Source organism: Terrapene carolina, unplaced genomic scaffold (genome assembly GCF_002925995.2).
Source record: "Terrapene carolina triunguis isolate 2854851 unplaced genomic scaffold, T_m_triunguis-2.0 Scaffold96, whole genome shotgun sequence".
NCBI classification, from domain to species: Eukaryota; Metazoa; Chordata; order Testudines; family Emydidae; genus Terrapene; species Terrapene triunguis.
The window spans coordinates 58,730,996-58,752,855 of NW_020664447.1; the positions used below are offsets into that span (position 1 = coordinate 58,730,996).

General features: G+C 41.9%; 1 protein-coding gene across 1 annotated transcript; it reads right to left on the reverse strand.

The window, feature by feature from the left end:
* Positions 1-466: 466 nt before the first annotated feature.
* CLEC14A (C-type lectin domain containing 14A) lies at positions 467-2,782 on the reverse strand. The gene has a single exon (XM_024195943.2). The coding sequence runs from the start codon at positions 2,649-2,651 to the stop codon at positions 1,356-1,358; it is 1,296 nt and encodes a 431-aa protein (XP_024051711.2). The 5' UTR covers positions 2,652-2,782; the 3' UTR covers positions 467-1,355.
* Positions 2,783-21,860: the final 19,078 nt, after the last annotated feature.

Genomic DNA, 21,860 nt, shown 5'->3' on the forward strand with positions numbered 1-21,860 from the left:
TGGAAGGGGGTATCAGCATTTTGAATTGCAAAGAAAGTAAGGTGTGTGCCCAGACCGATAACTGATTTATGGGACTGCTGAAAGGAAATCACAAACAAAGAGATTGCATCACCTAGGAAGGATGCACAGAGGGCAAACCTTCCATTGTTTACTTGCAGGGGAAACCCATTGAAATCAATACATCAAACTCATGTGACGGAGAGAAGAATTTGGGCTATACTTGGACTCATGCCCACTGTTCTAACCTGAAAAATTTGGCAACATTCTGGTTGTGCAACTCTGGGTATCATGGGGATGGCTTATTTGCGCTCAGGAAGTTTTGCATCAAATTGCCTTAAATATAAACACTTTAATAGAAAGATGGGAGTTGTGCAATCGTTTGTGCAGAATATTTTGTTGCTCAACTACAATACAAAACTGCATATTGTATGAAGAAGCAATCTAAACAGTGATTTAGGTTCTAAAACATCCTTTATTTTTCTTCCATGGACTGATACAAAATTAACTCCCCGTTAGCCTATCTCCCCATCTGCAATTTAATGATTTTCCAAATACAGCAATGAACTGAACATTAAAAAAAAAAAGTCTGGCTAAACAGTGTTTGGATCTGAGTTTCCTCCAAAATTATGGACGTGTATATCTCCAAATGTTCAAACAACAATTAAAAATAAAATTAAAGCCCCCAAGTACCACTCAAATATTCTACATCAAGGGATAATTTACAACTTGTAAGGCACCTTGGTCAACATTTTCAAACTTGGTTGCTTCCCGGAGATGCTAAGAACCCAAACTCCAGTTGAAGTCAACAGGAGGTGCTGGTGATCAGCCCTTCTGAAACTCAGGCCCCATCCTCTATATTTTATTTAAGTATGCACCTAAATAAGTGACCTGCTTTTCAGAATGTGATTAAAAATTCCCAGGGAAATTACCAGAAGCTGCAGGTGCTCGGAACCCCTGAAAAACAAGCCGCTTAAGTGCCTAACTTTCAGCACCCAAGTCTGACCATTTTGGCCATAAAGCATAAATGCATTAAAGGCCACATCAAGCCCTGTGTTGCAGAGATCCCAGCCAGACCCTTCCTTTGTCGGGGCATTGTCATGGGCACGTCTGCCAAGCCCGGTGGCAATTTACATGAATACGTGTAAAAAAACAACAAAACCAGGCGATGCGATGTTCAGGGTTTCATTGAAACATCGCCAAATCCTTCCTCTCCAGAGAGATGCCTTGACACGAAGAAGCCTCCCTCCAAATGGGTGGGAGCTGCCAGCTCAGCCTGGGGTCACTCACACGAAAGGAAACTCACGGCTGGTTCATTTCAAATTAAGCTTCCATGGTCCATGGTGCCCTAGAGGTTCTTAATTCCCGAGTGGAGCTTCCTTCTCTGGGCTGGGCTCGCCCTGCAATCTCTCTGCCGTGTCTCCCCGGGCCTCCAAGGAATTCTCGGAACTTGTGGTGTCGGCCTCTGGATCACTCTCTGCGGCTGCTGCTGGAGCCGGCTCCTGGCCGGCCCCGCTAGCCGAGGAGGGGCTCTTAGTGAAGCAGAGTTTGAAGACCACCAGCACAGCCCCGACCAGGATCACCACCGTCACCACAGCCATGGCGACCAGGATGAAGACATACGTGGGGGAGGACGAGGACTGTACCTCCCCAGCTGTGCTTGGCTGAGAGCTGTAGGGGGGGGAAGGCGCACCCGAGCTGCTGCTGGGGACAGTCCCCCCCGCAGACAGGGTCGGGTCGGGTGCCGCTGTGGCCGAGCCCCCGATGTGCCCGGGGCGCTCACAGGATTTCTTGTCGGCCCCCAGGAGGAAGCCCCGGGCGCACACGCAGAGGAAAGCGCCCTGGGCGCTGGTGCAGTCTCTGGGCTCCATGCAGGCTCCAGTGCTGGGGCTCTGGTACCCGGAGGGGCAAGGGCACAGCTGCTCCCCAGCGCCCGTCCAGTTGTAGCCGCCCTGCCCCAGCTCGCAGAGCAGCCGCACGTCTCCCCGGGGCCCGGGACAGGCCACCACGAGCTCAGTGCCCGGGGGGCTGAAGTCCAGGGCGGCGCTGTGCAGCTGGTAAGGGAGCGAGTAGAGGAGGCTGCGGGCGCCCTGGGGCCGCGGAGCGGGACAGGTGCCGTTGTACTGGTACTTACACACATAGCCTTGGGTGGTGGTGTCCTTGCAGGTCAGCTCCTTCCAACCCCAGGGCTCCAGGTCCTGGCGCCCCGCAGTGACCTGCAGCCCCGCGCACCGCAGGGTGATGCACGACTTGCTCGGCTCTTTCACCCACTTGTCCAGCTCCTTGGGCTCTCCCTGGGGCGCCTGCTGGGGGCCCGCCAGCCAGGAGAAGCCCCGCAGCGGCCAGTCCATGTGGGTGCATTGCTGCGCTCTCCTGACCAGCCCGAGCCAGAACATCCAGGAGCCGGGCTCGGCTGCAACCACTCTCAGCAGGGCGAGGATGGTCCGCACCTCTGCCTCCCCGCTGGCCGTGCTCAGCGCTCCCCCGCGCACAGCGCAGGCCTTCTGGGCTCTGCCGAAGGGCACTTGGGCGAGGTGGACACTGTAGCAGGCGCCAGAGCCTTCGCACCAAGTGTGGTTGCCCCGGGGCTGCTCAGCACCGCACAGCACAGAGCTGGCGTGCAGAAGGACGCACAGGGGAATCGCTCCTCGCATCTTCTCTTCCCTCTGTGAAGTGGGGGAGGGCTGGATTCTTTTTTGGCACTCCCAGACCAAGCTGGAACCCCTCTGTTCCCTCAAACTGGAACCAAGCTCAACTATTTCTCCTTGCAGCTCCCAAGAATGTCTCCGAGCCCATTGCCCTCCCTCAAAGGAAATGTGTCAGGAGTGAGGTTTGACCTTAACATCCTTGTTTTGTTGAAGTACAAATGACAAATAGTCTCCCCCCCCCCGCCCCCAGTATGGAAACATTAGATTAAACCGAGCTGAAGATTAAGCAAAAAAACAACAACCAACCAACAAACCCAAATCCTTTCCTTGCCTCCATACCCTAGTAAGTGAATGGAGCCAGGCATAACACGGGCGGGGGAGAGACTATAGCCCCATTGTCATCTTTCAGGTACTCCAACTCCAGTTGCGGGTGCTTATCACTGCTGAATATCAGGTCTGTATTATGTAGTTTCTCTCACACAATTCTGCCATGTCTCTCAGGCTGCCTATCAGGATATAAAATCCATTTAGTTAAACTAGTGCAACTGTTAATTCCATCTAGTTAGATTGGTGCATAACCCTAATTAACCCCCCACACTCAAACCAGTTTAACTCTTTCTTAAATTTGTTTAGCTGTTGTCAGTAAATTACTGAATGAAGCTAAACTGATTTAAAGCAAGCATTAAAATGGTTTAAATGTGTCTGCATTAGGGGTTTGCATTGGTTTTAACTAGTTTGATTTCCAACATCTGCAGTAATATTCAGGCACTGTTCTGTTCTCTTCATGTTCTTATACCACACCCATCATTGTGGTATCTGAGCATCTTCCGTTGATGCATTAGGCAATGTGACTAGCAAGGGGTTCCTTCTCCATTCCTCTCCCTGGAGGAGAAACTAGCTTGTGTAGTTTTGTTTGCTTGTGTGTGATTTACTATGAGCTTCTAATGTTAGAATGCTAGGGAAAGGAACTGCATTTTGCACTTGGAACGAAAAGTGATGAAGTTTGTGGTAATTCTTAGTTTCTGTGGAAGTGAGTTTCAAAGTCTTGGATCAGTCCCCAAGAAGGTTCTGTCTCCTGCCCAAAGAACCATAAAAAAAGTAGACCTTTCATTAGTTTCTATGCAGTGTAAACTCTTTGAAGTAGAGACAAATGAGGATTATGAATTGAATCCAAATGAAAACAATGGCCCCTGGGTCCACCTGTTGCAAGGTCAGGGTCTAGATTGAGACCAAACTCATTTTCACTTGTGACTACAAGGCAGAATTTGAACTCTGATGCCTAAAGATAAAAGGCAACTGTACTAACTCCCTGCAACATGAAACTTGGAAGGAAAACATATGTTAATGATATAGTCTAAATCTTTAATAAGATTTAAATTTCTTCTAATAGGAAGCTTTCCCAGGGAACAGAGTGTTTTAAAAATGAATTAGGGCTAAATTGAATCACATTAATAATTCTGGGCCATATTGTACCCCAGATTTTGAAGCAGAGCTTTGAATTCATTTAGCTTGCACTTTGTTATTGTTGATCTTTCACCAAAGTAAAGTTAGTTCAACTATTGTCATTGCCAAGGTTATTACAATTATTTCACTAAAAGATATTAAAGTATTTAGGTAAAAAGAATTTCATGTTGTAACTGGGTATATGAGACTTGTCATTCAGATACAATTGCAATTTATTTGATAAAAAGCAGCATGATGTATCAAGTAGATACTTTTGTTAAGAGGCTCAAATGGGGGAAAGGGCACTGACTTCAATAGAAGTGCTAATGGACTAGTTTGTCACAGCTGTTACTCAGCCCCACAGGAGAGTAAGACCCTCCTTATTCTTGTGCTCAGCTGTTCAGATAGTGATTCAGGCTGTGGGGAGACGAGCAAGGGTGGTGAGTGAGAGGGCAGAGAGCAGCAAGCCCCGGAAGGAGCCCTGGCTCCAATTTCCCAGCTTGCAGCCCACAGTAGCTGGTTGGATGCACAGCAGGGAGGAAATTGCTTTATGACGAAGGATGAAGTAACTTATTCTTTCCTCAGAACAAGTGGGAAAGGGAGGAACTATGACACTGAGTCAGAATTTGTTCTTTGGACTATTCGTGGGGCAGTGCAACTGTGCACAATCCAGTCCTATGTGAGTAAGAACTACTTGTGTGAGCAAAGATTTCAGGCCTGGGCGGTAATGTGCTACATGTCCTTACATATCCTATTAGCCACTCACTGCAATGTGGTCTGTGCTCAAGGTTAACCAAAAATTAAACAATACATTCATTTTGCCTTTTACTGTTAATTGATTATGTATGAAGGCTATCCATGTATACTATACCCTGTCACCAAAAAAGTGTTTTGTTTTATTTGTTATATTAGAAACATCAGTCCCCACTTCTAACTCTCTGCTGGAGCGCCTTGGCAAAAGGCTGAGAAATGTGAATCCTGATGGCAAAGAAGGTTGCAAACTTTTCTGCTTCAAAATGGAATTTATTTAGTTTGTAAGAGGTGCTGGACTGATGGCTCTGGGTGGATACTAGCAGCCATTATTTAGGCACAGAACAAATAAAGCAACAGCAGCAAAAGAATTCCTTACTCCACCAATAGACCTCAAACTTGTTCTGAAGAATCTATCTTTAGGGATGAGAAGGCAATTCAGTCTCCATGCCCATTCACTCCTTGGCTTCTCTGCTGAAACTGCCAGTGAGGGCAGTGATTGGAACCAATTGTGATTGCTTAGCCACTAGGAAATTGACAGGTCCTACCAATTCATTTCACATAGTAGGCCATCAGCTTTAAATTTCCTAATAACCTAGGCTGGATGTGAACCAACAGTTCAGAGATGACAATCTGATCATAACCAGTGACCTGAGCCATCCACTCCCTCATGAAAAAACAAAAATGTGAACTCACTGGGTGACAGAACGCTTAAGACTTAAACCAGCACAGTTTCAAAGAGAATAATGATTTGCCCACCCTCCACCCCATCTGCTATTTTCAACTATGCCTGCACCCAGTTAGGTGAATGTAGCAGTGGGGAGTCCCACAAAACTGAATCAGGGTAGGAATAAGCATATTTTAAAGTAACAAATAGCTTTAATTAAGCCCTCTATTTTTGGAGTGCTTTTGCTTTGCCATTTATAATTAATTAATTAATTAATTAATTAAATAACTATCTCACTAAGCAAGTTTTTCCATGTTCTCATCGCTCTTTTTCCAAAGTATTACTTTCTTTGTAATCTGCCAATTACAACACTCAGTTACTTTTACATAAGCACTGTTATCAGTCTACATGAAAGGCCCTTAAAACATCTGGTTTATGAAGAAGACAATAGTAGATGTTATGCAGCAGTCAGTTGCATAATATCAAATATGGCCAGTCTAATCATTGGTCAAAACCTTAAAAATTACTTTAGTTGTGATCTTGATTTTTTGTGTTATAGCTTGACTCTTTATGGTAGCATTCTTCAGTCTTCCACATACACAATTTGATCTTTTGAGAAAAAAATGTGGCAAAATCAGTTTTCTTTTATTAATAGCGTGGGACATTTTCTCCACTATATAGCCACAGTGTCTATCCCTTTTGGGTAAGACATAATGGAAAATCGAATGAGGTATTAATAGAATCCTTTTTTAGTAAGGATTCCATCTTGCATTTTTATAGGTGAGCTAGAATTATTTTTATGTGATTGACCAAAAAATTGATCAGCTGTGTGCATGCACATATTTCATAATCGAAAGGGTTTAAGGAATACATTTTCACTAGAGGTAGACTGAAAGAGGGATTGTAGGCTGCTGGCATGCCTCTCCCAGCCCAGGAAGGGCTTGCAGATTAGTCACGAGCCACAACCAAGTCTCTTTCAAGGCCTTCCTTCAGGACATGGTTTATTAATTCAAACACAAAAGAAAACTAGTCCCCTGACGAACCCAGGTTGCAGGGTCCCAGAGACCTTTCCCTTTGTGACTCTCTCTGCTTCAGGACCTGGCACAGGAGCCAACCTCCCTCCTGCAGCTCTCCTCTGACATCACCTGACCCTTTTCCAGCTAGGGCTGATGAGGGAACAATGCAGGTTGGCAACAGGCCCTAAAAGGGGCAGGCCTCCCTGTTGCAGGGATACACTAAATTAATCTTACTAAAAGCTATATTTTGTTTTCCAGATGCATTGGGAGAGATGCAGGAATCACCCTACTCAGGCAAGAGACAAGACAAATGATTACTTAGAATGCCATTGAATGGTAGACAGATAGACTAGCTAAGATGCCCAGTGGCATCCATTACCCCCAAGGTGATATGGGAAAGTGGTGTGGGGGGCATGGTGGGCTAAGTTCTTCTTTAGCAGATATTGTTTATTTTTGGACCAGCAACAAAAGAATTCTGCTGAGTTCAGTACCCCCAATTTCCCCACCTCTCCCCATTCCCTGCACAAGAACCTCTACTCAGCCCCTGAAGCTCTGCTGCCACTTACTCCCCCAGCCATACTGCCTTGGAAAACCAAGCCAGAATTTATCCCTAAAGTCCCACCACTCTGTTAGAGCTAAGGGCTAAGTAAGAATTTAGCCCTAAATTACCTAACACTAACAGGCACTCTGCATAAGTGAGAATCACCACCATAATTCCTAAAAAGAATGTCTCTGACAGGTGATCTATTGGGGTATGACATCATAGCTTCAGCAATCAGTGCTGCACAATACTTACGTCATTTTTGAAGCACTGCTTTAGTAAAATAACAAGCCCCACCCACATTTCACATATGAAATCATATATGAGCTTGGAAGAATACCCACTGATTATATAGTCCATAAGTGGCCTACAGGTATATACTTCTTCAAGAAAATGCTTAGGGTGAAATACTGAAGTAAATGAGTAAATGAGACCAAGATTTCATCCTTAACCTCACTGAATTCTTACAATGAAAATAAAAGAATGAAAGATTCCACTTAGCATTTATATTCCATTTTGCAATTTTGTTATTTTACAGAAAACAGGAGAGGAAAGGAAAATGAGAATTTCTGTTCTATCGTAACAACTTGCACAATCACAAACATTTAATTATTCACTTTCAAAAAGGACTACAGTGATAGCAATACTGACTTACAAGGTTATGAAGTGATAACCCAGTAGAGGTCATGCAAGTTCCTATCTACCATAATAACTATTTCCAATGGCACTGTCTCATAGTTTCTGGATTTCTCCCCCTGAAATAAAGCATATTTCACAGTAATTATTGAATCAATGTGTATCATATAAATTTTAGCTAATCATTTGGTGAAAGGTGGGACAAATGAAATGAAGTGATGGGGGGGGGACAGAATCCTCAATGTAAATTTTACATATTTATTGTAACTCAAAACCTATACTGTGTCTGCTATGCCTGTGTATTTGTCATGCTCCCTTTTAATAATTACATAAGAAAATAATTTGTATTGTAAACAATTCTGTTTACCTTTCATAAAAAGTTAGCAATGTAGGCTCCAATCCTGCAGTAAGCTCCAGGAAGGAGGGCCCCCAGCATATGCACATTTAGTACACTAAATCACTAGAAAACAATGTACCAGTGTCTCAGTACTTTTTCCATAATAGCCTATCTATAATCAAAAAGTTAAAAAGCCAGTATTTGTGAAAGTTTGGATGATCATATAACTCTTATACATTCCACCACTGACTGAAAACTCTCGAAACCTGATACTTTACAATGCATGGTCTATTTTCCAGCCTGGATCTTCATGCAAAAACTCTCTCTGATGCCAATGAAGATTTTGCACAAAGACTGGACGGAGAGAATAGCCATACGATATTTTCTGTAAACTGAAAATAATAACCGGGAAAAACTGCAAACGTATTTTATCATGTTAGTGGTATGATTTGTTATCTTTTCCCTATCTAGTCTCCTCCCTCTGTAGTAGGGGTGTCAAACACCCAGCCTGTTGGCCAGATCTGGTCCACTTGATGTATTTTTGTGGCCCCGCATGATGTATTCAGATTCTGCAGAATCTAAGCTTTCATTTAAAAATATATCAATTTTTAGCTCTTGTGGTAGCAAAGAAAACCTTCCAAATGTCAGCTGAGTATATCCATTTGGTGGTGTCTTCCTAAGTCTGTAGACAGCCTGAAACAATGATTCGGAGGTGTGAACTCCCCTATACCCATTAATTGAATTGGAATATTAATGCTAAAACCTAACGATGACACTGATCATTTTAGTGACAGAATGGGAAAAGGGGCTGAGAGTGAAGCACAAGGTGGGTGGGAGTTGCTACAGAGAAGGAAATACAGAGCCAAAAAGGAAGAGAGACACAAGACAGGGAAGAGAAAGGAGGATGGAGAATGAATAGAAACAAAAGGCAGAAATAGTGGTCATTCTAAACTGAGTGGTGCCGAATCAGGTACTGAATAAATAATTATAATAAACAAAAGTTTAGGCCCAGATCCACAAAGGCACTTAAGTGCTTAAATCCCCGTTTCAGGCTCACCTCAAACTACAAACTCCCCACTTGGCTGCCACCTAACACTGCAAGTGCCTAAACTCATTCAGTGCCTAAATTTTCACGGTGTAAGTTCCCTAGGTACCTATGTCTTTGCCTCTGGGCATACACACTGCTGCCTGTGAACATGACTACTGGATCAGGCCCCATTCATTATCCATCCAGAATAAGCAGTGGGGGTGCTGGCAGTATCAGTGCCCAAGGTATATGAACACCCATATTGGGTCAGACCTAAGGTCCACCTAGCCCAGTATCTTGTCTTCCAACAGTGGCCAATGCCAGGTGCCCCAGAGGGAATGAACAGAACAGGTAATCATCAAGTGATCCATCCCTTGTTGCCTATTCCCAGCTTCTGGCAAACAGAGGCTAGGGACACCATCCCTGCTTTTAGCTTTTAGCCCAGTAGTTGGAGCACTCACCTGGGGTGTTGATGACTCAGGTTTAATTTCCCCTCTGCCAGCAGGAGAGAAAGGCTTTGAATAGGGGTCTCCCACGTCTCTCAGGAGAGTGCTCTCATCACTGAGCTATTGGATGGTTTCTTGTTAAAACTGTTCCATTTTGGATAAATAATGAAATAGTCATTGGAACCAGGATATTGGACCCCGCTCTCCCATGGGCATGCCTATCCACCAAGCTATAGAGTCATTCTTCCTCTTTCTCTCTGGCCCAATGACTATTTCGTTATTTATCTGAAGTGGAACAGCTTCAAAGAGAGAGAGATTGAGGAAGCCCCACATTAGAATATCCGAGGTGGTTAGAGTACTCTCCTGAGAGGTGGGAGGCCCCTGTTCAGAGCCTTTCTCCCTCTCAGGCAGAGAGGGGAATTGAACCTGAGTCTCCCACATCCAAGGCAAGTATGCTAATCCCTGGGCTAAAAGTTGTAAACTGGGTAGCATCTGCTTCTCTTTGCTGTTTTGTGTGGAGTGAGGCAGGTACCTCACTCATTCTCACAAGAAAGGATTTAGCCACACAAGCTGTCTGACTCCAGGAGAGTGGTTAGTCCATTGAGCCATACAACACCTATGTCCCTTTGTGGATCTGTGCCTATGTAAAGGTCATCTGCTATCTTTGAACAAACCTCCCATTGACATCAGTGGCAGCTTTGCTGTGGACTGAGGGTAGTATATGCAGTCCTCATTTTACACCATGCCCCACAGGCCATAATTAAAAATAGAATTCCTTCTCTTTACAAATGTGTTTGACACTCCTACTCTATCTCACTCCTTTTTGTGTCCATAGGGATATTATTGGGAATCCTCACTAGTCATACATATCAAAGGCCTGGAAAAATGTTGTTTGCAACTCTAAATGTCCTTACATACTAGGGAAAGTGGTCAAACTACTTAGAGAGAGAGAGAGAGAAAGAGAGAGAGAGAGAAAGCAAGATTGACACCTACATGTCTACATCTTTCAAGAAGTGTTTTTAATCTTGTACTGGTTTTTGAGCTAAATAAACAAACTGTGTTTAAGAAATTATTGAATTTGCATTCCAAGTAAAATTCATCTTTGTTAACGCCTTTAAAAAAAATAGCATAACAAAGTCTCCTGGGACCCCCAGGTCATTTGTGAAGAGGCAGAGTTTCCAAAGGAAATAAGATAGAATAGCAGGAAATCTAGTTGTAAATAGGTGATTTCACTTCCTGGCATTTTGCCCAGATTGATCCTTCCACTGAATGTCTTGAACCATTCAGTTAAGAGGGGGTGAAGTATGCAGAATTGGAAGAATAAGCCCAACAGAAAGCAGCTGGGAGATGGGGAGGCAGCAGGGTGCTGGTCTACAGAAGCAGTTAATTCAGAAAGGGGAAAAAAAATAGAAGGAAGAGTGGTCTGACCTTAGTGAAATAATTGCTGTCTTGGAGGATCTGGGAGACGTACAGTGCTTTTGCAGAAACATCAACTGCCATTCTTTGTGTAAAACTGGCCAGTTCAAAATAGGGTTTGTTTCATTCTACAATCATTATAAACACCCCCTTGTTGAAGCACTTTCTTCTCTTATTTTAAATATTCCTCATCTTTCGTTTGGAAGAGGCGGAGGTAGGAATGTAAAATTATTTGTGCATTACAAAATGGGGGAGGGGGGGAAATTAAAAGATTCTGGTACTGTACATGGGTATTTTGCTTGCTCTTTGAATGTGGTAATATGCACGTGTTCTCTTTTGGCCATAGCATCCATATTCTACATAGTAAAAACAACAACAACCACAAACAAACCTGTGCTCTGCACCTGTATTTTAAAACTGTGTGCATGAGTATTCTAATAGTATATACCGAATCCAGAAAGATATTTAGACTTCTAACTTCTGTTGATTTCTGTGGAAGTCAGTAACCTAAATAACTTTATGGACTTGGGCTTTGGACACCAAGAACTCAAGTAAATTACTGTTGTCTTTTGGAGGGAGTGCATATTAAAGGCAGAAATAGGCTCAAGCAACAAAATTAGCATCTAGATTCCAAACACTGTAAAGTTTGAGATTATTCAAAAGTGGGTTTGCGGGTCTGGTCCATGTCTAGTTAAAATGGAGAAACTTAGGGTTATTTTTAAATGAAAGGATCCCCAACTGTGCTGGAGATGGCTTAGTGATCTAAGGAACAGGAATGTAATGCCTGTGTTTCTGACAGCTTGACCTTCAAATCCCAGCAGCACTGACTCAGACTTTCATCTTTCTAAGGCAAATAAATTGAGTTTCATGGATTTGAGCATATAGGGGTTGGGCTTTTGGACAAACTCAAGTTCTGTCAACACAAAGCAGACCATATTTTTAATTTTAACAGAGTATTAACCTAGCTTCTATTTTGCAAATTCATCTTAGAATGCATTAGCACTTACAAATTCACATTACAGACTTTGCATACACAATTCATTTGCTCTAAAATTTCAAGCACAGGTAGGGTTTGGTTTATTATTATTATTGTTATGTAATGTTTGTATTACCATAATGCCTAGAGGCCCCAATCAGCATCATGGCTCCATTGTGTTTGGTACTGTACAAAACACAGTCCCCATTCTGCAGAGTGTAAAAATCTAAGAATATATAAACCACATATATATATATATATATATTCACTTCAGTGGAGCTATGCTAATTAACGCCAGCTGAGCATCTGGTCTATACATCCTTTCATGCGCATGATGAAGCGACAATACAAAAGAATTGCACACTCAGAGTTTGTATATAAAACCAGAGTCTGTATTTTAAAAATTTGTAAAGTTTGTAAAGAGCTTTGTGATCCTTTGGAGTGAAAGATATATGCACTGTATTAGCATTGTGAACAATAATAATAATAACAGTTCAAAAAAACTAATTAGTGCCCAGTTTGAAAGAGACTTTAGAAATGATTGTAATAATATTTAAAATACATGAATAAAGGGCAAAAAGAAGCCTCAGTTCAGGAGTTAATTTAATGTGATGATGCTTATTGATTGGCCAGGCAAGTTATTAGTAGCCCTGAAACTGCTATTCATGTTGTATAAGAAAGGACCTATCACAACAGAGATAGAGTCTATACATAGTTCCGAATTTGAACAAATGTGTATTTTGGGGGGCTATATATTTAACTTTTAGTAGTACAAGAAGTTTAGTTTATACAGAGTTTTTGTTGAGTAATTCATTGCTCCCTATTCACCAGCTGCCACACTAGGGGGAGGGCTAGAATCTACAGGAGATGTTTTTAGGCAACAATGAGCTCTGCAGGCCAAAATTACCTGGTAGCTAAGTCATACTCAGTAGAGTTTCAGCAGTTTATGCAAACAGTGGAACTGGCTCAGGGAGTGCACATTGCTAAGTAACATAAATTTAACTGTATATAGCCTTTGGGCACTGTCCCAGAATCCAGCTGAAACACTGAACTGGTACTTGGGTTCAAAGTGTCTTGATATTATATTGGTTGAAAAAAAAGTCAGTAAGAGGTTTGAGGCAATCAGATGTTAATAAATGGTAAATGAACAGTGATTTGAAGCCTTTTAGCCCAATGCCTGCTGCTTTCACATCAATTAGGAAAAAAACAGAACATTATATTCTGTGAGTAAGTAGAAGATAATAAGCAGCTCAAAGATGTATTTGCAGGTGCTAAATAGAAAGAAATTGAGAACAACATTTCCTTTGGGTCACAAATACCCTGACTATAAAGATCTAAATTATTACAGAATAAGGGTGTTTCCATGTGTGTTGTGATATATAAAATCCTGCCCCCAAACTTCATTTGACTACACTCCTGTGATCACAGAAGACTTTGAAGGTAGTGAAACATGCACAGGACAGAAAAGGCAGGATACAAGAAGATTGCCCAGGGAAAGAGATGTGGTCTATTGGAATTCCATCTGAATTAGCACACAAGGAGGTTGAGGTGGGAGAAGAAGCCAGTGGATTTACTCATCACAGATTTTTTTACTCTAATTATGTGCTGGGTCTAGTGTTTTGGTCCTGTATGTTGTGCCCACTTAGGTGCCATCCCTGCAACTGAATCCTCATTAGCAGATCCCTGCACTCACACAGAAGCCCACACGGCCAGTTGCAGGATGAGGGCTTTAATGTCTGATGTATCTTTACTTTTTATGATAAGGAAGCTCCTTGAGGAAAGCTACTGATTGTATTTGTTAATGAATATTTTAAAAGTCTAAATCCAGTTGTTCTTACACGTTGGAGGTACAGGGAGCATTGCACTCAACAAATTTACACCCCTTTCCCCTCCTACCAAACGAGGGCTGATCCTGTCAAATGCTGAGCGCCCTCCACTCCCATCAACTTCAACAGGATTTGAGGGCATTCAGCACTTGACAGGATGTGTTCAGCTGGATCAGACCTGAAATTGGGCCTTGTCCACCCTGCTTTTATTTTTATAAAGAAATAACTGCTGTAAAATTATTGATAGAATATTTATAGAAGCGTTGTTTTTGCTGAGTTGTTCTATGCTAGGCTTTGGTCATGTCAGGATTTGCAGCTTTAAAGGCACTGAGACTCATCATATTTTTATGTATTAGTTTTAGTTGCACCAGTTAATGAAGGAGGGATTTTCACTCTTTATTGTATAAATATTATATTGAAGAATACTTAGCGAAAATGGAAAATAACTACAATAGCTTCAAAGACTTTCAATGCAATCTTTTTTTTTAAATGGAGATCTTTAATCTCAGTTAAAATCTCAACATTGTATTTTAATAAAGATGATGGGTTAGCCTGTGGCTTCAAGCCATAGGCTACAATTGGTGGTAGTGATGGAGGAGCTAGAAAGAAGCCTCAGGAGGCGTTTTGGCTGACTTGGCCAGAATTCCTCTGTGGAGTGGCACCGTGCAGCAGGTAAAGTTGCAGCGTTTGCATCCTGATGCCAGGCCAGCTCTGCTAGTTACTGCAGAGTTGGGGGGAAGTATCATGCCCTTTTGACATTTGAAATAGCTTAACTGTTGAGTTCTGATTGGTCATAAAGGTCACACTGTGGGTAATTCACCTTAGCCACCAAGCAGAAAACAATACAATCAGGAGAAGTGTTTGAAAGAGCCACTGCAGCTTTGAATTTCTCCAGGAAAAGTAGTGGTTAAACAGGATTGTGAAATTTTAGACTATTTTAAGCCTCTTCCTTTCTGGCATCACTCCTAAGAAAAGTAGGCTATTGTACTATTTATTGGCTGGAAGCAGAGATTAAATTTAAGTTTGTCTTATCATATTCACACATAGTAATTGCACATGTATGCACAATCCTAATTCAAAGGGTGGGTTCAAATGCCTGTCATGTTGGTTTAGTTGGCAATTGGTTTGGGGAACCCCAACTCCTTCTTGTGCCCATTCCCCAATAAATGTACTTACTGCACTGCATTTACTAGTCTAATCTTCTGTTATTGTCAATATCAATGTGCCCTCTAACTTTTTTCTGTGTGAGGGACAAATGTCTGTCTGAGCACAAGTTTAAAACCTATGGGCCTGACTCCCCTCTGAGGCAGGAATGCAGCAAGAAAGTAAAGGTAGCTTTAAGCCACCTTTGTGCTCTGAGCAGTGCAGAGGCCTGCCCAGTCCTTGGTTTAAGTTAGAGCAACTTCTTGGCTGTTGCTATTTCTGCTCTTCTTTTCAACGTCCCTATTTGCCTTAGGAAGCAGAGAATAGCTAGAGTGCAGGGTGCTCCAACCATATCCCTGACATGCCCCCAATTTGCTCTGTGCTAGGGGTTGGCAGGGCTGATGTACAGAGTCTTTACGTGGGTTCCCTGCTGTCCAGGGAAGTCTCCTGCACAAGGGGGCCATTTACACCCAATTATGATATTAGAACAGAATAGAGACCTTACTGTACCTGGGAATCAGGCCCTGTGAGTGAATTAATAATGTCAAACTCAGGTAGTCATTTGTTACACTGAGAGAAAGAAAGACCAGTAGGGAGAGAGAAAAGGGGAGGGATGGAGAACACTGGAGAGCCTCCTCCCACTAGTATGAGTGTATTGCATACAGCATATTGTTGGGATTTTTTGATCTATGCAATGCACATGGATGGGATGGCACAGGGAATTGGTAATGGGATATGGATCCTTTCTACCCCACAGATGAAATCCTGACTCTATTGGCATCAGTGGCAAAATTCCCATTGTCTTCAGTCGGGCAAAGACTTCACTCCAGGTCACTATTTTGAATATCAGCCTAGGACTAGGATTGAATAGGCATGGAAACTACACTACTTTTCATTCTGGAGGTAGTCCTGCCTAATATGGGGTGAGGCATTGGTCAATGTGGGGAAGTTTGCACTGTTGCTGCCCATGTCTAAAAAATAAAAAGGAGTCATATAAAAAATGGAAACTAGGACAGATTACAAAGGATGAATATAGGCAAACAACACAAGAATGCAGGGGCAAGATTAGAAAGGCAAAGGCACAAAATGAGCTCAAACTAGCTACGGGAATAAAGGGAAACAAGAAGACTTTTTATCAATACATTAGAAGCAAGAGGAAGACCAAAGACAGGGTAGGCCCACTGCTCAGTGAAGAGGGAGAAACAGTAACAAGAAGCTTGGAAATGGCAGAGATGCTTAATGACTTCTTTGTTTCGGTCTTCCCCGAAAAGTCTGAAGGAATGCCTAACATAGTGAATGCTAATGGGAAGGGGGTAGGTTTAGCAGATAAAATAAAAAAAGAACAAGTTAAAAATCACTTAGAAAAGTTAGATGCCTGCAAGTCACCAGGGCCTGATGAAATGCATCCTAGAATACTCAAGGAGCTAATAGAGGAGGTATCTGAGCCTCTAGCTATTATCTTTGGAAAATAGTGGGAGATGGGAGAGATTCCAGAAGACTAGAAAAGGGCAAATATAGTGCCCATCTATAAAAAGGGAAATAAAAACAACTCAGGAAACTACAGACCAGTTAAACTTCTGTGCCAGGGAAGATAATGGAGCAAGTAATTAAGGAAATCATCTGCAAACACTTGGAAGGTGGTAAGGTGATAGGGAATAGCCAGCATGGATTTGTAAAGAACAAATCGTGTCAAACCAATCTGATAGCTTTCTTTGATAGGATAATGAGTCTTGTGGATAAGGGAGAAGCTGTGGATGTGGTATACCTAGACTTTAGTAAGGCATTTGATACAGTCTCGCATGATATTCTTATCGATAAACTAGGCAAATACAATTTAGATGGGGCTACTATAAGGTGGGTGCATAACTGGCTGGATAACCGTACTCAGAGAGTTGTTATTAATGATTCCCAATCCTGCTGGAATGGCATAACAAGTGGGGTTCCGCAGGGGTCTGTTTTGGGACCGGCTCTGTTCAATATCTTCATTAATGACTTAGATATTGGCATAGAAAGTATGCTTATTAAGTTTGCGGATGATACCAAACTGGGAGGGATTGCAACGGCTTTGGAGGACAGGGTCATAATTCAAAATGATCTGGACAAACTGAAGAAATTGTCTGAGTTAAACAGGATGAAGTTTAACAAAGACAAATGCAAAGTGCTCCACTTAGGAAGAAAAAATCAGTTTCACACATACAGAATGGGAAGAGACTGTCTAGGAAGGAGTACGGCAGAAAGGGATCTAGGGGTTATAGTGGACCACAAGCTAAATATGAGTCAACAGTGTGATGCTGTTGCAAAAAAAGCAAACGTGATTCTGGGATGTATTAACAGGTGTGTTGTGAGCAAGACACGAGAAGTCATTCTTCCACTCTACTCTGCGCTGGTTAGGCCTCACCTGGAGTATTGTGTCCAGTTCTGGGCACCGCATTTCAAGAAAGATGTGGAGAAATTGGAGAGGGTCCAGAGAAGAGCAACAAGAATGATTAAAGGTCTTGAGAACATGACCTATGAAGGAAGACGGAAAGAATTGGGTTTGTTTAGTTTGGAAAAGAGAAGACTGAGAGGGGATATGATAGCAGTTTTCAGGTATCTAAAAGGGTGTCATAAGGAGGAGGGAGAAAACTTGTTCATCTTAGCCTCTAAGGATAGAACAAGAAGCAATGGGCTAAAACTGCAGCAAGGGAGGTTTAGGTTGGACATTAGGAAAAAGTTCCTAACTGTCAGGGTGGTTAAACACTGGAATAAATTGCCTAGGGAGGTTGTGGAATCTCCATCTCTGGAGATATTTAAGAGTAGGTTAGATAAGTGTCTATCAGGGATGGTCTAGACAGTATTTGGTCCTGCCATGCGGGCAGGGGACTGGACTCGATGACCTCTCGAGGTCCCTTCCGGTCCTAGAATCTATGAATCTATGTTGTACAAATTCTGTGGATAAAACGAGGAGTTTATTCTCTAGGTCTACCAGTGAGGAACTTACCATTATAAACAGAAGAAAGAAAGAATAAAAAGAGACAGGCTAGGGTAGAATTTGTCTTCTAGATATTATATGGATTGGCACTTGGCAGCACAGAATGGCAATGGAAAACAACATTCATAAAGTGAGCAAGAACAAAGGTAACCTCTGCATAGCCCTGAATTTCCTTTTGAACTTGAGATACATGGGAATTCAAAAATCAGCTGTCACAACCTGGTTTTGCTTCAGCTCAAAAGCCAAGTAAAATCACTGGATTTTACATGGTTTCTACCCAAAACCATAAACCAGACCTGATTTGAGCAAAACTGAGCCCTCACTAAAGTGTTGTTACCCTTGGCAAATTTACCACAAATTTGGTCCGTGGGATATGCAGGCCAGGTGAAAGCTGGCATGGTTATTCTAATGAAAGTTTTGCACATCTCTAAATTTGATGCTAGCATGATGGCACAATTCAATTCAGAAATACTTAGCTACATTCTTGTCTATCAATATTCTCATTCAAGAACAAAACTAGTAGCAATTATTTTACCCATTATATTTCTCATATTTCTAATTTAATTTTTTGGTTTTTTTAAACCAACAGCATAAGCCCTTCCTGACCCACATGAAACAGACACAATAGAATTTTATAACTTTGTAACTAAGAATTGCTATTGCTAAAAACTATCAGGTACTCTTACAGTAAAAGCCAGAGTAAGAGGTTCTTTGTTGCCTTCAGGTACTATAGGCTTGGGAATCTCAGTTCTCTGGATCCAAAGCATCTAAACATGCAAAGTTTCAGCCTTGAAGAAAATCTTCTGCGAAAGTGACAAGCAACATAGCTGACAATGGACTGGCACCGAGACTTAGCCCCTATTCACACCAGTAAAGAGTGGTGTATTTGTGATGAACAAAACTTCATAAAGTTATGGAGAATGACACGATTAAATCTTAGGGGATTTTTTTTTACTGCAGATGCATGAGACCTATTTTTAATTGCTTATAATTGTACCAATATATATAAGAAAATGTTTTATTTCAGACTCACAAAGGGACAGTTCCACCTTAAGGTTTAATTGCATGTCAAGTTTGGTGTTTTGAATTTCAGCCCTATTTCAATTATTTATGTAGAAAGGAAGTCTTACACTTAAAGCAAAAAGTGTACTACTTAGATTTGAAGGGATATAAGCTTTCATGCTTCATGGCACAAACCAATCTCTTATTGATGGAGGTCAGAGGAAACTTCCTCTATAGGTGGGGACCTGTAGATTGAGTAGGTTAAGCAAATTCAAATCCTCAATCAAAATTATTGGAAAGGAAGAGCCCAAAGGAGAGTGCTTGAGTAGCTGAAGTGTCAGAAAGCTGACAGCTACCACAGGAAAGACTCCATCTTGCGAGAGGCAGGGGTAACAAGGTGACTCACAGTCCTGGTACCCTGGGAGAACCATCACAACCTCTTACTCATGTGTCTCTCAGTGCTGCTATTCAATGGGAATTCAATGCAAATTCAGTACATCTGAAGTCAAATCTTTACAGTACTTCCTAAAATTGTAAGTCTAAAAGAAGTAAAGCAATTTGCTGATGAGTGAAATTTTATGAAAAATTTGCTAATCTTTACTGGAGACAGGTTTAGTTTAAAGCAACCTGGGATTTCTTTATGATCATAATCAATATAACGCAAGCATAATCACACTGCAAGGAGGGAAACACAACATACACACACAAAAATCCACCTACCACTTTACTACCTAGGACTGTAATTTTTAACTGTGATTTCTGAGACAGAGTGCATGATTTAAATTCTATTTTATGGTGATTAATAAAACACTGCCAGCACTGATGAAAGAATCATTTTTAAAGGGCTTGTTAATATCTGTGCATCAGACAATGTGCCAAGACGAAGAGTATGAAAGCACTGCCATTCTTGTTTGTACTATATACCACCCACCCACACCCACCCACACCCACACACACACATGTTCACATTAAGTTAAACAGTTATGTTATGGCACACAGCGTTTTAAAAACAAATCTTTTATCTAACACAGCAGATGCAATCAACTAAGATCATTTTATGATGACACCATTTTTTAAAGTTTCCCCTCTGTTTATTCTGATAATTACGTGTATATTTACAAGGGCAATTAGTTTTTATAACATCTCAAAATATTTTTTTAAATTAACAAACAAGAAAAAATTTTCAACATCTGCCTGGAGTCAGTTAATAATTCAGCTGTTGATCAATCCTGGGTACAAGTAATGAAAGGTCAGTGTGGTTATTGAAAGTCTGATCCAGTGAGGTGCTGAGCACTTGATTTCAGTGAGGAAGCTCAGCTTCTGGCATGATAAAACCCATACTGAAAATGAGGCTAAGAACCAGGAAATTGTCATGGGAATCCTGGCCTGGCCACTGATATTGTGTGACATCTCGGACAAATCGCTGAGGGCCTGACCCTGTGACGTGCTGAACATCTTCAGCTTCCAGAATTGGGCAATGGATGCACTGGCTGAGTAAGCACTGAGTGCAGACTTCCAAAGTTGGCCTGTGGTTGTTAAGCAAATGAAAATCCCAGTCAAAATTATTGGAAAGGAGGTTATTTCATTTCAAAGGTAGGGCTTCTTCCTACAGCCCATAGGAAGGCAAAACTCCCATTACTGTTAATAGGATTTTTGCTTAAATGGGCAGGATGAGGCCTGTAATTGGGAAGAAGGAAGAGTCTAGAGAGGGGAAAAGAAACCTCAAACATATATGTAACCGAAAAACAGGAAAAACTGTGGTTGAGAATGCAAATAATAAATTCATGAATGCTGCTATTGAAATTGTACCACATTGAACAAAATGTGCCACAGCATTGCAGGGGACCTGCTATAAATACCCAACATCTATGGTGTCTTTTTAATATTCATCATGAATATTTCTGATATCATAGTTCTTTCGACACTACTTCTGAGTTTCAGGTATCACTTTCTGAACTTCCGAGATACTCTTAATTAACACGAGTTAAAGAATGCTCCAAGGGCAGCCCACAAAGGACACTCGTTCTGATTTGAAAATGCTGTAGCAATTGCCAATACTACCTTTTTTTTCAAGTGTGTTTTGATTTTGATGCAATGATCAACTGTTGAAGGCAGAATAGTGATGGATGACCTTTCTATTGGTAGAGACTAAATATATCACTTGATTTGTAACAAGAGTACTAGCTAAGTCCTACAGTCCATACTCAGGCAAAACTCCCATTGACATTAGTGGATCTTTATGAGATTGGACCCTAGGCATGGTGGAAACAAATTCTGACAGAGTTTTGCGCCAAATGCGCTGTAATTACAGTTACAACATTCTGTAAGTCAGTAAATATTCTGTATTACATTATAGCATTTCGCTGGCATCATCCTCTCATTTTAGATTCAGCGAACAAGCAAAGAAAAATGTTTTTGACGTTATTACAGCTGCTCCAATTACAGAATTGGCCAATCCCTAACACAGATATTAATGGCAAGTCAACTGAGAAGCATTTAATCTTAGCTCTTGAAGCTGGAACCTGCAGGGTGCTGAGTGCCAACAACTCCCAATGAAATCAATGGGAGTTGATGGCACTTGGCACCTTTCAGGATCAGGCCCTGAAGGGAATATCTACATTGCAGGTGGGAGTGTGTATCCCAGCCCGGGTAGACAGACTTGTGCGTGCTAGCTTGGCTTGAGCTAGCACAGTAAAACTAGCAATGTGGAAGTTGCGCTTCTGGCACAAGCTCAGATCCAAGGGATCCAGTAGATATGAACTCAGATCTGCCCAACTCCCTGGGTCCAAGCTCAGGCGGGTAGCTCAAACCTCTGCTGGTGGTGCAATATCCACATTGCTATTTGTAGCTCACTAGCTTGAGGCAAGCTAGCACAAGTCTGTCTACCCAGGCTTGGAGGCTTGGTCCCAGCTGCAGTGCAGACATACCTTATCTCCTATTGACTTCAGTGGGAGTTGAAGCAGCAAAGTGTTGAGCAAGAGTTGCTCAGCACCTTACAGGATCCAGGCCTTAATAAGC